The 15,739-nt window shown below is 42.6% G+C and overlaps 1 protein-coding gene across 1 annotated transcript in view; it reads right to left on the bottom strand.

The window, feature by feature from the left end:
* The window catches only part of LOC145404996 (uncharacterized), a 58,799-nt gene that overhangs the window by 26,798 nt on the left and 16,262 nt on the right, over positions 1-15,739 (bottom strand). The window contains exon 6 of the mRNA XM_080276498.1: positions 14,219-15,335. Coding sequence (XP_080132624.1) covers positions 14,219-15,335 — 1,117 coding nt within the window. The remainder of the gene's footprint in view (positions 1-14,218; positions 15,336-15,739) is intronic.

Below are 15,739 nucleotides of genomic sequence, written 5' to 3' on the forward strand. Positions count from 1 at the left end.
GAAATTGACCGAGAAAACAAGAATGCAGGTCTGTTTAAAACATGTTTCAAGTGAAGGTAACACAGATATTCATGAACTCGAAGCGACCGTATTTCAGACACACTGTACTTTGAAACGACAATTGCTCGTGTCATGAAAGAACCCACCACTTGAGCACCGTCAGATTGACGTGTGTGGTGTGCATGAAGGTACAGTATGTTATAAAACGTGGCCCATGCACACGCAGTGGTAATTGTATAATGGATAATGTGCCAATGTGCTTCCTTCTGCCTGCCTTTGTGTACACTCACGTTTGTAAGCTCTTCCTTGCTTATACCTAGGTTCTCGTACAAGCACAGAGGTCTGAGGATGCCTCGTCACTAGCAGAGATTATTACCCCCGCTTCAGCCCAAGGACGTTATTTTTGCTTGCATCGAAATATGCCATGCTAAAAAGAGCAACGCGAGCGTCTAGTTCGTGATCTTGTTTTGGGAGAACACATCGAAATAGCACTCAAACCATTATTAATCCTACAGCAGCCACTTTCATAGGGAATACTCTGTTGGTCTTTCTTCACCCCCATCAAAATTCCGGCTCATCCCACCCATTAATTTGTTCCTGACACTCATTTCTTTACTCCAGCCCCGTGACACCTTCACTCCTGGAGGATATTTTGAAATAAACCCTCACTGCATTCAGAACAATAATCATGCAACACCTATTTTCAGACCTTCGCCCACCAACATTCCAGTCCATTCCACTGCTCACCACGTCCAGTTCTTTAACCTCTATGACGGTCTCACAGCTCGACGTTGTGGTCGAAGAACGAGCTTGATTATTTATGTCTTACTAACTCCTGGCGATTCTAGTCAGCCCGGGAAAGACTTCGAACTGAATGTATTGGATTTTTTTTTTTTCCCAGCAGGGCTCAATAAAATCGCCTGAAGGTAGCAAGAAAAAATGTATAAAGACGTCGTTGTGTTGAAGGGACATGGGACGAACAGGGAGGTGCAACTAACAAAGTGTACAATCATGGACAAAAGTTCGCTTGCTATTCCACTGCGTGTACATCACACTCAAGGCATGTCCGGCACCTTTCTTCCTGACGCATCATAATATCAAAGCATCATCTACAATATGGGAAGAGGAACATAGCGAGCTTCTCTCCGCTTAAGAATATCAGGCTGCCGAGGAAAGAGAGAAGCAGAACTATATCAGAGAGTTCTACCAATGGGCACAGTAACATACCAAACCTCGCACACCTTTGGACTAATGGCCAGAAAAGGAAGGTGAGAAACAGAAGACGTGAACATTAAGTACATTCTCGTCCCCGATTGTACACTGCTGGTTGCCGTGTACTAAATCTTGCCCTGCACAGCGATTACACTAGTTGCTTACTCTTAACGACTAACCAACCACCCATGTATTGTTCCTCCTGTCTAACTTAATAGCCCTGCATTGCCTTATCTAATTTAATTTACCGGGAGTCTAGCGAGCGTTCAAAATTACGAGCATTCTGAAATATAGAAATAAATTCTCTCTCTCACAAGCATTCTGGAATATAGTAGTAAATTCTGTCTGTCTGTCTGTCTCTCTCTAAGGTAATATATGCGACACGTGAAATGTTAGTGTTACTAGTGAATTTTGTTCATTTAACACCGCCATCAGAAAATTTATTAACTATTTCAGTACGGTAATTTTTTGTTTATTCTTGCTAGACGATTTTTCAGATTATGTGAGAATTTACGAACTGAATGAATTAGATCAGCCTTTACTAACCCTTTCACTTCGAGATCCTTCCTAGATTGAATTAAATCGTCTGGTGGTGGACTGATTAAAGAAAAATACGTCACGGGACTGTAGGGGTGAATCTCTCGAGGAGGGACGGAAAAGAGTGTGTGTGTGTGTGTGTGTGTGTGTGTGTGTGTGTGTGTGTGTGTGTGTGTGTGTGTGTGTGTGTGTGTGTGTGTGTGTGTGTGTGTGTGTGTGTGGATTATGTGAGGTTACATGGGGGTATTAAGGTTCAATAAGAGCAGGGAATGGGATGGGATGGATGATGATGAGTGCCATCACTGAGTGACGGGGCTGAAGAAATGGATGAAAAAGGGTGAAGTGGAGAAGGTGGGATGAGGATGGAGGGCACTGGATAAGGGTGGGGGGAGTGACGTTGGGACAGGGAGGTATAGAGATGAGGCAAAGTTGGACTTTCAGAAATGAGTATGGAAACAGAAGGGTTAAGATGGAAAAAAGGGTAGGGATGGAAAAGGTTAGATTCAGTAGGAGAGGGAGAGGTGGCATGTATGTTCGTGTATATGTATGAACTCGTATGAGTACATGTAGGTAAGAATGTCGTACTCTTATGTATTAGGAGTACAAATAGCTGAATATTAAACTGTTGCTCCAGCTCTGCTACTTTCACCCTGAAGTAACTCACTGAAATATATATATATATATATATATATATATATATATATATATATATATATATATATATATATATATATATATATATATATATATATATATATATGAGTGAATGACATTGAGTAAAGCCACTGGTTTCGTTTAGTTTCTGGGTTGAGTTGGGCTCGGATAGGCTGAGCTAGATTAGATTAGGTTAAGCTGGGTCAGGTTAGGCTGAACTGGATAGGGTCTGTTAAATTAGATAAGGTTCTAGAAAAGCTAATCAATGAAAGGCTACGTAAGGATGCGGGGTGGGGTGGACTGGATAATAGGAATGGCGGGAGGAAAGGCACAAGGGGAGCGGAGCCAGAGGAATGAATTAGGGGAAGAGAGAGGGCAGGAATGGGGTGATGGGAGAGAACGTTAGGGGTTAAGGGTGATAAAAGATAGGAAGATAGGTAGAAGGAGTGGGACTGAGGCTAGAGCGAGAGGTGCAAAAGGTGGTGCGGTGAGGACAAAGAGGGGGGGGGGGAGTTAGGTTGGAAGTGAGGTGAGGGAGAAGGGGAATAGGATGGAAAGTAATAATGAGTGATAATGGTTAGTTTGGACTTTATTAGGTTCGAGGTTAGGCTGTGTTAAATAAGGATTGGTTCAAGCTGTGTTATGAAGTATTTCAAGACTAGCCATGCATTTCAATCACTTTTCACTCAGTGAACTGACTTCAGATATACAAATTAATCAAATTTATTAAGTGTAACTGACAAAAACAGCAGACGCACTGGATTCTTACTGGCTGTTCTTCACAGCTTCCTAATACGTCAATACAAGATTTTGCGGCTTGCAATTATAGCACTTTTCATACATAAAACCGATTATTGAGACATGCAAAACAGATACAAATATAAATATAATACCATAATAGCAAACGTACTGGGTCCTTCTTAGCTGTTCTGCGCGAGTTTTTAACAAGTCCTATAAAGACTCTGCAACCCGTAATTATAACAAGGGGTCAGGGTAAGGTCATCATAGGCAAGGACGACGAGGGTGGTCGTGGGCAAGTCAATATATACTTCATACACGAGTATTTCAGTCTTGGGGTATTTCCCGGATCACTCGGCCGCACACTTATAACCTAAACAGTCAAAACATCACGCCCATAGGTACCAGAAATCGCAGTCAATTTACGTTAGGTCACAGCACAATGGATAGCGCGGGAACACACCCTCCCCAACCGAGGGCTGAAGGGTGACTGAGCTGCCTTCGTACGATTTTTTGTCCCACTCTCACGCAATGCCTCCGTCAGGCTGTGGGAGGGAAGGGGGGAGGCGAGAAGGAAAGGAAGCAGAGAGCAAGACGAAGGTAAATACAAGGACGCAGGCTACAATTTCCAGCGTCCTAGTATTACCGCTATTACTCTGCCATTGGTCAATCTCAGTCTCTCTTTGGTCGTCGCAGATCACTCCCCTTCCCCGTCAGCCTATTATGCGTACCCGAAAATGCTCAGATTCTCTATTATCGTCTCGCTATCACTCTGTTCGCTTCATTACCCCTGTTTCACCTTGATATGTTTTAATCATTCATCTGTGTATTCACGCTCTTCTGTACTTTCTCACCATTTTTTCCCCTTTTTATTATCTACTTTCGTTGTCAATTTCTTAGCTTTACGTTCTACATATAATTATCCCTTGTTTTGTCCACTTACTAGTCACATTTCCTTTACATCTTTCCTTGCACTGGACGTATTAACTTTGGACTTGCAATCTAGCTGCTTTCTTAACCCACATCTCGAGGAGTCTCCAAACGGCGAGTAAAATCGCTGGTGTTGGACAGACAAAAACATGCACTTCTTCAGCCACTGTCTAATGGTAAATCTTCTGCTTCCCTCGACTGAACAGATGGTCAGGTGGCATCCAAAATAAAACTTAAAATATCCCAAGTGGGTTATCATTCAATTTCCACCATCATTTTTGTCGTCTCAGGTACCTCAGTTTTAGTTATTTCCTGACCTTCAAATTTCCCTACCAGAATTCAGTTCGTTTACTTCTGTATATTTGTTTTCATATTCTGTATGTTACTGCTCTAATTAATCTGTCCTTTATACCTCCATGTCCATAGCGTAGTCGTGTTCCAACTATCGCGTGACTCCTTTGTATTACAGTGAAGCTACTGCATCTGTCCCACATAAGGTCCGCTCCCCGCCTCCCTCACCTACACACACACACACACACACACACACACACACACACACAAACACACGCACGCACGCACGCACGCATGCGCACACACACACACACACACACACACACACACACACACACACACAAACTCTTCAATCCGTTACCGTATTCTTAAAGTTTATTCTGCTAACTCTAGACAGCTTTATTCTCCTTAGGATACACTTTGATCAGGATGGGTTATAGACAAGATTCAGCAACGAGAGGCCTTTCTTTAAGCTGAATAAAATCGCCTGGAAGTTGCAAGGAAAAAAAAAAGATGTCACTGGACTCGATGGGTTCAAACCAATAAACTGAGGTATTGCATGCTCGCTATGTATTAAAAAATTAAGAAAAAGCAACAATGAAAATGTTACGAAGTCTTAACTCGTGCAGTGCGCTGGCTTTTATATATATATTTCATTATTCCTACAGCACCAGACGATTATATTCTATTTAAGAGAGGCTTTTCGAACAGGAGAGCTTAGATATAGCCTTCATCAACCCCTTCACTCCATGTCTCCCATCAGTCTCTGTGTCTATCTATCTCTCTATTGCCAGACGCCTTAATCCCGTAAGGGGTGGCCACAAACAAATCGCCTCCACGTCTCCCTGTCTCCCGCCATTTCACTGCCCTGCTTCCAACTCACAACCCCCTCTCTCAAATACCTCTCCACTCCATCCCTCCATTTCATCCTCGGCCTCCCCCTCCCTCTTCCCCCCTCCACCTCACTCACATACACTCTCCTCGTCAGTCTCTCACCCTCCATCCTCTCCACATGGCCAAACCACCTCAGTGTGTTCCTCATAACGCCTCCTATCACATCCACATCCACACCACAACGCTCCTTTATATCCTCATTTGTCAGCCTGTCTCTCCATGTGACTCCAGAGGCTCCTCTTAAGTAACTCATTTTCACTGCTTTCACTCTTGACTTGTGTCCTTTCAACAACGTCCAAGCTTCACTTCCGTACATTAGAGTTGGTATCACAATACTGTTATGTAGTAACTTTTTCACTTCCATGCTCACTTCCCTCTTTCTTATTACTGCTTTCAAGGAACCAGCAACCTTTCTTCCTTGTTGTACCCTTTCAAGCACTTCACCCTCCAAATTTCGATCCTTACTCATCACACTCCCCATGTACTTAAACGTACTCATATTTTCCATTTCCTCACCATCCAACCTCACTGTACATTCACTGACTTCACCTCTCTCAAAGACCATAACTTTACTCTTCCCTACATTCACCTTTAGCTTCTCTGTGTCACTCCATATTATGTCCACTGCAGGCAGGGGCTCTCGTCGGAGGGTAATAGCCAGAATTCGGAATTTCTGTCGTTTATTACAGTCGGGCTATTTTAATTTATTTTTTCTTTCACTAGGAGTAGGATTTACCACTATTTCGAATGATTTAGGGATTAATTTCCACCGCAAATGATTCCTAAGCCTATTTGGGGTTGAAGTCAAATACGGAAGAACATCCTCGGAATCAACGGAAATACGTAGGCCCTATTATTCTTTTTTCACTAGAGGATGGATGTACCCACATTTCGAATAATTTTCAGGTTAATTTCAGTCGAAAAACTTTGTTTTTTATTTTTTATTAAATTAACCTAACTTAACCTAACGTAATCAAACTTAACCCCTAACCTAAGACACATTTGCGAAGGAAATGTCATAGAGAATTCCCCCCCCCCCTAATTTAAAGAGTTTATGTCATAGAAAAGGCTGGAACAGCTGACGGGTTTGACGGTAATAAGTGACAATAACAGCCAGAATTCACCTTCTCAATGGAGGTGAAGTATAAACGGGGTAGGGGTGTCTGTACTGGAGACTGACACATGTTAAAGTCGAAGTGTTTCATAGGATATGCTTGTGTGTTTGAGTCTAAAAATGTCACTACACTCAATTTTTTTTTTTTTCTTTATCAAGGAGAAGATGCACTTGACAGGTTGGTGATGACTGGCTGAATGCAGCATGTCCGAATAATGAAATGCAACATGTCCGATTAATGACTGGCTGAATGCAAAATGTCCAAATACAATTCGGACATGTTGCATTCAGCCAATCATCACCAACCTGTCAAGTGCAGCTTCGCCTCGATTTAAAAAAAAAAAAAAAAAAAAAAAAAAAAAAAAAAAAAGTATAGGTAAAGAGTAAGCTGAATGAAAACGTCTGAGGGTTGCAGGAATATATATATATAGATATATATATATATATATATATATATATATATATATAGAGAGAGAGAGAGAGAGAGAGAGAGAGAGAGAGAGAGATGGAATCATCAAAATAGTATTCCTGTCTCGTCTATCATTGTATACGACAGCTTGTTTGCCTTTATTTGTCTGTCATTAGCCCCTCCAATACGGGGACATTTTCTCTCTCTCTCTCTCTCTCTCTCTCTCTCACCAAAACAAACCTTTCAGGCAGAGAACGTCTTTCAATTTTATTCTTGCTATCTCCGAGCGATTTTATTACGCATAGAACGGACCTCGGGTAACGATGGGGTTAGGACTATATTGAATCCCTCCAACTCGAAAAGTCTCTCTAAAATTTAAAAAATGATCTGGATGTTGCAAAATTAATGAAGAAAATAAGTTAGCGTAGTTAAGAGATTAGACAGAACAATGAAAAAAAGCATATATATATGTATCGTCTCCGGATTATAGGGTTTGGATGATGGTGGTGTTCATGACGATGATGGTAAGTTGAATAATACCACAACTGCATAACAGTCACTTCTAGAATACCCCTTTCAGTGTGTAGGGACTCAAGGCTAAAACATAAAGTTAAAAAAAAAGTAGATGAGTTGTGCTACACCAGTCTGATCGAGCAGATCCATCAGCCGCAGGTAAACAACCGCCCCTGGAGGGCCGTCCCGTGCAGTGAACTGATGTTCCCATGCGGTTGACAAAGCTTTGCCACAGAGAGCCGCGGGATTAGTGTGAGGGTTTGGTTTCTGGATGGATGCCGCATTTGCTCCCCACGTCACCCCGTTATTTGGCTATATGGTTACCATACACCGACGTCACTGGTTCCCTGAGGTACAGGAAGCCATTTGGTTTGTTACTCAGTGTATATATTCACGTGAAGTGGAAAGAAGAGTAATAAATAGTGACAGGAAGGGCGGGAGAAACAGGAAGAGCGGAGGACAACACAGAAAAAGAATGATTGACATGAAGGAAGAAGAAGGCGTCTCTACATTAAGTGAGTGGACAACGGGCACCTCCACCTATCACCAAGGGTAGATGAGCAAAGTGGCTTGAGAAAGAAAAGTGGCCAGTGCTATGAAGGACTATACAGGAATCAGACAACTGAAAATGAAGACTATAGGGGAACCGCATGGTGTGTTAGTATCTACATTAAGGTATGCCAGTGAGACTTTGGGATGGCGCTAGTGTGAAACGTGGAGATGGGATGGGACTTACAGAATGTGTGACCTGCAGAGTGAATAAGATAGGAAACAGATTAGCGAAAGGTAACGAGTAATGATAATAAAAAAGTGCACACGGAATGGTCATGCTGAAAGAATAATATACCGGTGGACAGAGTGGAGAAAATGAGATAGGCTATGCGAGTGAATTTGAGGGTTGAAGGAGCTGTGGCAGGTTAAGAATGTGGATGGAGCTGATGACCGTGTAGGAAAGCGGAGTGTGGAAGTTGACGACGCTAAGGAGCTGACAATGGATAAACATGGATGCATGATGTTCAGTACAGTATATCTGAAAAAGTACATGACCAGGGTGTGGAATTCCCTTCTTTAACCTGGTTCCATAAGCCAGGAAATTACTTTTCCACTGCTGTATGTAAAGCACATCATAAATAAAAATAACCGTACACACACACACACACACACACACACACACACACACACACACACACACACACACACACACACAGTTTCAGGAAGTCGTTGTCTCTACAGAGTAAAGGATATGGACAAAGTCAAATTGCTCTGATGGAGTTTAGAATTTGTAACATTTAGTCAGAACGTCATTTGACTTTCCATGAACTGGAAAAATGTATGAGTACCATTCCATTCCAGCGACGCTGTATACAAAAAGAATGGAACAGGCCATTCTAACACACAAAACAACCTTCTGTAAACATGTAAAATTTCAAAATAAATATGTCATCATTATGTGCTAAAAGGTCATTTAATCTTTATCACGCCTTCGCCGTATGACCACTGGTACCATGACCTGCCTTAAATCAAACTACCAACCAGTACTTCAACCGCCACAGGCACTACTGTTGCTACAAGCTGTCTGAGGTTACTGCTGTTTGGAATACAGTTAGCCTACTACCACTTAACAACCACTGCAAACCCACCAACTGTCTGGTGCCACAACAGCCACTATCAACACACCTTCCACTGCTACAACCAACCCTGGTACCACAATCAACAGGATTATCACACTTACCATCACCACTACCACACGTAGTTCTTTCAACACAACAGTAAAAATAACAATACACAACATCCAGTACCACCAACAACTAATACCACAAACAACAGCACCACCAACAACACTGCCCATGTTACAAACTGCACCAGCACTAACCACGCCAGTATAACACCAACACCAACCCGGGCGTTATCAGGAGAGCGTGAGTGGAGCAGCAGGCAAGGCGGAGGGAGATGTGTGTGGTGATAAGGGCAGTAGCAGCTGTATTGATCGCTGCTGTTGCTGCTGGAGGTCAGGGAATCTATTTGTTCATCAGGCTACTCTCTCTCTCTCTCTCTCTCTCAATGCTCGCTTTCACACAAATTTTGTTCATGCTAGTTTTAGACATGGAACAACTGTACTTTTAGTTGTTTTTTTCTTTTACTCAATTTAAATTCACATGTAATATTCTGATGTTCTTCCCACACCACTGAATTAATATGATGTCAAACCTGATGGTACTGAGAGAAGGAAGAGACCTGGAAAAGTACACTTCCTTAATTAGGTCGTCTTGCTGTTGATGTGGTCGCTACATAGAAAGATGCGATAAAAGAATTTCCTCTCTCCCACATTTCCCATATAAGCATTTACTGGCTCATCTGATGATGGACAGAAATGTGATTTTGGGACCGAAATGCCTATGACTAAACTAATTTCACACACTAAACATTACTGTTGTTGTTCGATATGCACCTCCTCATTACTTTTTCTTTTACGTACTGGTACAGAAGTGAACTCTACTGTAAGGATACATAAAAGCCTCGAGATGATTATGAAGTTACTTTAAAATTTCGCATCTATGTGCAGTACTGACGTTGCTGTGTAGGCCAATTTCAAGAATTTGTGCAGTCTGCCCTGAAGAAGTAGCAACACGATATAAACTTTGTACCGGGTAGTATGTTTAGCACAGATACCAGAGTTCCAAAACCAGCAGAATGAGAACAAAAAAGAAAGACGAGTTAGTTTTCTTCCTATCACGATAGAAAACGATTATCGGTGTGTGTGTGTGTGTGTGTGTGTGTGTGTGTGTGTGTGTGTGTGTGTGTGTGTGTGTGTGTGTGTGTGTGTGTGTGTGTGCGCGCGTGCAGTGGTCGATAGGATTGTTGTATCTAGCTACTTACATAAGTCTCTCTCTCTCTCTCATTACCTACATTTTTCACTTTCCTAATTTATTTCTGTACACTCTCTCATATCCTTTCTTTTCTGCCTTTCTTTCATTTCCCCTCCTATCTACCCCCTGCTAGTCTCCTTACACACACACACACACACACACACACACACACACACACACACACACACACACACACACACACATACACAAGATAAAATCATGGGACATGTGTTGTGAGGCAGGGGAACAAAGGCAGCAACAGACTGACAGACAGACACACGGACATAGACAGATGGCCAGATATATACGAGCATACTGTGTGTTGTGAGAGAGAGAGAGAGAGAGAGAGAGAGAGAGAGAAACCGCATGATTTACAGTATATTGATATGGATCGACGTAATATTCCCTAACGGACAGATAAAAATGGCACAGGTAAAAACACTGAAATAATTATACACGTAATCAAGGCAGACATAAGTGTGATATAGAAATACAGATGCACAAAAAAGTCGAAAGACATCTACAGAAAAATATACAGATGTGCATACGAAACTACTAAGACAAATTATGAAACAATACGGTACTTGTTAAACTGAACTTCTTCTAAAATTAGCATATTTTCATTTTGGATGCTGAACTATAACAGAATTTTAACAAGTATATGGTGCTATTCACAAAGAAGTGGCTGGTAAGAATATAAAGTAGTAGCAGTATCTTATTCTGTTACAGAGCTTCGTGAAATAAACTTTAAAAATACCAGACATCTCCAGGTTAAGGTGGATGAACTACAGTAGAAAAGAAACTGATGCAATGACTGACAAATGTAAAAACACGAGGGGGAAAAAAACAGAAACAGGGGAAAGATTTGCTTGATATATATAGCAGGAATAATAAATAAAGGGTATTACCAAATTATCTTTCCAACTTTGAAACTTTATAAGTGAAGATTCCGTGATACAGAATATCAATTTTTATGATACCAATGCTTATATTCATAGGTTTTATTGATAAATCCATCAACATGGATATGCACTCCGCTGACACTAACAATTATTCAGGCAAGCATCAGGCCACACCACACTCTTACTCTGGGCCACTTCCTATTAAGTTTCAAAATTGTAAAGACTATTTATGGACACCCTGTAGATACACGCGGATAAATATACTGTAAACCTACATTTCCAAATAAGGAAACATGGCGGCTGTTTGCTGCGTCTATAATATCATTTTCTTCCCCCCCTTCAATATCTTTCCCCGAACAATCCTCCACTACCCTTTAAGCCCCCTCCCCCCAATCAAATCTCTCAATGCCACTTTCTCCTAGGGTCGTATTTTCGTTGGATTATAGATTTCGTTACACTTTTTCCAGAACGATTTACTTTGCGCACTAACTACGTCATACTGTTCTCTCGAAGGTTATTTACGTCTGTATTATAATGCCAGAGATTATATGCCTGAGAATATTAAGTGGTCATATACAGAAATACAGTGGTAAGAAAGTGGCAATAGGAAGTCCTTAACCACTTCAACATGATCACGTATTTTCCACTATACTGTACTCTTATCTACACACCATTTTAATTCAGCTCAGAAGACTTTTCGAACTGAAGGGGTGAGACATCAATTTCTCTACTTGCGGGTTTTTCAATTAAGTCATCTGGTGGTGGCAAATAAATGTGCAATACTACGACGGACCATGATCTCAGCGGCATGAAAAGTTTCGTAGCACCTCTTCCTAAGCGATTTAATAATATTTCACCTTAGCATTCTCTTGTAAACTGCGGTATTTATATCGTTTTATTATCGACTGAGTTTGTATCAATGACATACAAAGATGTGTAATATGTTGAATAAATCATTAGGAAAAGGTGTTAATAAATCTGTAAAGCCAAAGAAGATATTACTAGATTGGTTAACCCAAGGTCTAGATCTTGGGTTAACCAAAAAGAACGCGTCCCCTTGGACCTAGACCCCCTTTTATGCCTTTGTCCATTTTCCCTAGTGGTCGTCCCTTCCCCACTCTTACCTCTGACACACTCCTTCCCTTTGCCTGTCCTTCCTCACACTCTCCTCTTTGCCTCGCCTTCCTAACCCCTTCACTATGAGGGCGATCGTTGCGTTTTACTCTTGCTTCCAATATACTTGGTTTGTTTTCATTCAACGGAACTGGGTCACTCCCACAAATCGAAAACGAAGTTGTAGCGGCATGAAATTCGACAAGTCATGGCTATGAGGTAGGGCTGAGTCTCCTTAGCCACTAGTCATATCAGCCTTCAAATTTGACTACACCTGGCCATCATCTAATCTCAGAAGGGGTTAGGGACCTTTGTCAGATGAAAACAAACGCGTAATAGATTATTTTATTCAGCTCTGACAGACAAGTCTCGATGAAAGAGCTAATTTCTTTTCCCTCTCCCTCCTTTCATTCGCCTCTCCCTATTATCTCCTAGTCCCCTACATCTTCTTCTTAATCTCTCCCCTTCCTTTTCATTATCCCCTCTATTCCATTCCACCCCAGCCCACACTTCCCTCCCTCTTCCGTTTCCTTCTCCAGCATCCCTTCCCTCTATCCCAGCCTCACGTCTTCCACCCTTAAAATACTCTTCCATCCCACGGTTTCAGTTTCTCTGATTTTTAGGTTTCAAATACGTACAGCTAGAAACAAAAGTTCACCGACAATCCTCTGCCAGCATTATGTCCTGCCTTCCATATTTCTTATTCCTTCCCAAACGACGGAGTGTCCTTCTTTCTCTACTATTTTGCTACGTGTTTCATATTGCTATCACATAAAAATATTAACGACTTCCATTGCCTCAGCCGGCAGGGAAGTGTCGGCAGATGTTTGCTCGCAATACGAGTAAGAAAGGACAATAAATGACGAAAAAGAAATAAACACAGTCACATTATATCACCTGGGAATGCATTAGAATCAATATATAATTAGGTAAAGGCTTGGGGATACCTTCGATCTGAGCCGTGATGGAGGATGGCGGGAGAAGACCTTTAGATCGAAATGCCAGACTAAATTTTATAGAGTTCACCAGGTACGACTAGGAATTTATGCTGCCATTGAGACATGACACGTATATTGGTATAAAAGCATTTGTTGTTGCTCTGTCTGTAGTGATACGTAATTCCAACTACACGAAGGTATAGGAAAAATGAACACATGACACTAAAACAGAAGCGATCTATCGTGTATGTAAATAAATGATGACCGGGATACGTCATCACTGGTGGTCTCTCTCTCTCTCTCTCTCTCTCTCTCTCTCTCTCTCTCGTAACAACAACATAATTACAGCGGTGGAAAAGAATTTATACACGCACTGTTCTGAGATGTTATCAGACACGCCCAGCTGTTGTGTTCCGGCCCTTGCTTCTGTCCAAAGAGAAAGTCAACCTTTCATTCCTGTTTTCATATTAGACGACGACGCCATGAATGCAGAATACATTAAATTATACAGGTCTCATAAAAAGGCTCCATACTTCAACATCTTATGCTATTAACTGTTCATTTTGGGGAATATTCAATGGTATTATTTAAAATGAGTCAAGTGAGAGGGGCATGTGGATTACGTGGAGAAGCATATAGACAAATGGGGAAGTGAAGGAGCGTTGTGGTGTGGATGTGCAATTGACAAAGCGTTGAGAAAAATGTTCCGATGGATTGGCCACGTGGACACGTATGCGAGTGTCGTGGAGGGGGGGAGGGGGAAACAGGATAAGATGGAGGGATAGGGTGGTAAAGTATATGAGAGGAGAGGAATGAGTTGAGAGGGCAGACAGACGGCACAGGACAGGGTAAAGTGGAGGCAAATTTGCTTGTGGCCACCCCTTATGAAGTAAGGCGTCTAGATACACCGGTGTGTGTGTGTGTGTATATATATATATATATATATATATATATATATATATATATATATATATATATATATATATATATATATATATATATTATACAATGAGAGAGAGAGAGAGATAATAATTTCAGACACTTAATGGCTAATTCAGAACAGTCCTCCATTCACTGGTTACAAAACCCAACAATTCAGCACTTACCGGCGTACCTGGCGAACTGGGAGGTCACTTGGCTTCTCCTGAGGTCACCGGTACTGCCCCTTGACCTCCCTTGCCCTGTGGTGGTGGTGGTGGGCAGGAGGTCGTGCGAGGTGGAGATGGAGGTCAGGGCGAGGGTTGAAGAGGAACGAACTAGTGATGAATCCAGCACGGGGTACTTGGGGCTGTGATGGCTGGGAGAAAACTGATAATTGCTGTTGACGATGTTGGACTGGTAGCTTTTGGAATGTTGGTGGCTGCTGGTCTGGTAGTCTGTCGAATGTTGGTAGGTGTTACGATTGTTGTTGGTGCCGAGATGCCGGTGAGTCGCGGAAAGGTTATTTTGGTTACTGTGATTGTGGTAGTTGTGGTAGCCAGGCTGATAGGAGGCACTGAGATGGAAGGACCTGATGTCCCCCTTCACCCTAGCGTACAAGCTCCTCTGCAGGGCTGCTAGAGTGGGGTTAGAGGAGAAGGCTACGGTAGGACCGGCCCCTTTGTTTAGCCTCTGAGACCAAGGACCATTTAACCGGTCTGGTAAGGGAGTGTAAGGGACCTCAGTTTTGGTCCTCTGGCGAAGGGGTGAAGGGGAGAGCTTGGAGGGGGTGATGAGGGGGGATGGAGTGTACGCCGAGGAAATGTGAGGGGAAGGGGAATAGGTTGAAGGAATGTGAGGGGAGGGAGAGTAGCTGGAGATCTGAGGGGAAACGGAGTAAGTGGAAGGGAGAGGGGTGTGGGAATGAGTGGTTCGAGGGATGTGTGGAGTATAAGAGTAGGTGGAAGAGGGTATGATGTAAGGGGTGGTGGTGGGCGGAGGGAGAGGGGTGGGTGGGGGATGTGTGGAAGACCTTTCTGACTTGCCCTTTCCATCGCCTTCTCCTCCTACTCTCCCTCTGTCTGCCAGTCTCTTTTCATCTGTCCCTCTTTCAGATACACCTTCTCTTCCTTCCGCGGTAGATCTGTCTCCTCTGTGTCTCACTTCGCCTCTTCTACTACCAACTCTCTCTCCTTCGTTAGTTCTTCTTCCTCTCCCTCCTTCAGTGGCTCTTCCTCTATCGCTCACTCTTTCGGCATCTCTTCTTCCCTCTCTAACTCTTCCTCCTTCTCTCCTTCCTTCAGTACTAACTCCATCAATTTCTTTTCTTCTTTCTCTCAGTCCTTCATTGGTTCTTTCTCTTCCTCCCTCCCTAACTTTGCCTCCTTCAGTAACCCTTTCCATTGTTCTTCCTCCTTCGGTAGTTATTCCTCTTACTTCCCCTCCTTCTCTCACTCCGCCAATTTCTTTTCCTTCTTCAATCGTTACTCTTCTACCATCACTCCTTACACCCCTATCATCCCCGCCAATCATCCCTCTTTCCTCCACCCCTACAACTTCATCACCATCCCTTCCTCTCCCTCCATTACCCAAGTACCTCCTCACAACGGCTCCTTCTCCAACTCTGCCATTCTTGTACGTCCTTCCATTTCGCACTATTCCTTCAGGTCCCCCACCTTCCCTCACCACCACCACACTCCTCCCGTCAT

The sequence above is a fragment of the Coenobita brevimanus genome, chromosome 65 (genome assembly GCF_032717465.1).
Source record: "Coenobita brevimanus isolate Jiangsu-jjx chromosome 65, ASM3271746v2, whole genome shotgun sequence".
NCBI classification, from domain to species: Eukaryota; Metazoa; Arthropoda; class Malacostraca; order Decapoda; family Coenobitidae; genus Coenobita; species Coenobita brevimanus.